The following is a 1708-nucleotide window of genomic DNA, read 5'->3' as shown; positions in this document are numbered from 1 at the left end:
GGAAAATGTGGTCTATAGAAGTGTGATCGTATACACTTGGAGAGAAGAGGAGCAAGAAAAGCTAGGGTTTTGCCTGTTCCTGTTGCTGCTAAAGCAAAAACATCAAACCCTAATTTTATAGCAGCAAAAGAAAACCTCTGAACCGGCAGCAACAACCTAAACCCTAAACCCTTCATATTCTCTAACACTTGCTGCTGCAGCACGGGATCCGTTCCCACCCCACACTCCTCAACTGTCTCCACGGGATCCACCCCACACAACGATCCCCCAACACATACACACGAGGCCTTCTGCTCTAACAACTCCACCACACCACTACCTATACACAACACACACAAACCCTAATAAACCCTAAACCCTTATAAACCCTAAACCCTTATAAACCCTAAACCCTTATAAACCCTAAACCCTAATAAACCCTAAACCCTAAAACAGAAACCCTAAACCCTAAACACGCATGAGGCATTCTGCTCTAATAACTCCACCACACCACTACCTATACACAACACACACAAACCCTAAACCCTTATAAACCCTAAGCCCTAAACCCTAAACCCTAAAACAGAAACCGCCAACAATAAACAATAAACAATAAAACAGAAACCCTAAAACAGAAACCCTAAACCCTAAACACGCATGAAGCCTTCTGCTCCAATAACTCCACCAAACCACTGCCTAAACACACAAACCCTAAACCCTAATAAACAATAAACAATAAACCCTAAACCCTAATAAACCCTAAACCCTAAATAAACAATAAACAATAAAACAGAAACAATAAAACAGAAACCCTAAACCCTAAACACGCATGAAGCCTTCTGCTCTAATAACTCCACCAAACCGCTGCCTATACACAATGAACAATAAACCCTAAACCCTAAACCCTCAACCCTAAAACAGAAACCCTAAACAATAAGCAATAAACAATAGACAAGCTAGCTAGCTAGCTAGCTAGCTAGCTAGGTGGATAGCTGGGGAGCTATCTAGCTAGCTATCTAGCTATCTAGCTAGCTACCCAGCTAGCTAGCTAGCTAGCTANAGCTAGCTAGCTAGCTAGCTAATGACGTACCGGTGAGCGAGAGGTTAAAGGCCTCATCCTCATTGTCCTCATCCTCCTCCTGCTGTTCTTTTTCTTTTTCTTTTTCTTTTTCTTTTTCTTTTTCTTTTTCTTTTTCTTTTTCTCTCTCTATTGATGCATCTCTCCCTCGGTAAGCCCCATAAGATGGGGATCGTCGCTCCCGCCCCCGGGAGCTGCTACGAGACTGAGCCACACACACAGCTAGCCAACGCACCCCACAGCTAGCTAGCTAGCTAGCTGGCTAGCTAGCTAGCTAACAGCTAGCTAGTGGCTAGCTAACAGCTAGCCAACACACCCCACAGCTAGCTAGCTGGTAGCTAGCTAGCTGGTAGCTAGCTAGCTACTAGCTAGCTAGCTAGCTAGCTAGTAGCTAGCTAACAGCTAGCCAACACACACCCCACAGCTAGCTAGCTAGTAGCTAGCTAGTAGCTAGCTAGTAGCTAGCTTGTATATCAATAACAGCTAGCCAACACAGAACTCATAGCTAGCTAGCTAGCGGCTAGCTAACAGCTAGCTAACACAACTCACAGCTGGCTAGCAGCTAGCCAACACACAACTCAGCTAGCTAGCTAGNCTAACAGCTAGCTAACACAACTCACAGCTGGCTAGCAGCTAGCCAACACACAACTC

At 44.8% G+C, this 1708-nt stretch overlaps 1 protein-coding gene across 1 annotated transcript in view; it reads right to left on the bottom strand.

Annotated features, from left to right (window-relative positions):
• Window positions 1–61: 61 nt before the first annotated feature.
• The window catches only part of EMH_0066590 (uncharacterized protein), a gene marked incomplete at both ends in the record, with an annotated part of 3061 nt that continues 1414 nt past the window's right edge, over window positions 62–1708 (bottom strand). Inside the window, 3 exons of the mRNA XM_013498519.1 lie at window positions 62–88; window positions 219–319; window positions 1070–1262. Of these exons, the coding sequence (XP_013353973.1) occupies window positions 62–88; window positions 219–319; window positions 1070–1262 (321 nt within the window). The remainder of the gene's footprint in view (window positions 89–218; window positions 320–1069; window positions 1263–1708) is intronic.

The sequence above is a fragment of the Eimeria mitis genome, genomic scaffold (assembly GCF_000499745.2).
Source record: "Eimeria mitis Houghton genomic scaffold, Emh_scaff3488, whole genome shotgun sequence".
Taxonomy (NCBI): Eukaryota; Apicomplexa; class Conoidasida; order Eucoccidiorida; family Eimeriidae; genus Eimeria; species Eimeria mitis.
Note: the sequence above shows the minus strand (reverse complement) of the source record. Positions and strands in the feature narration are given on the sequence as shown.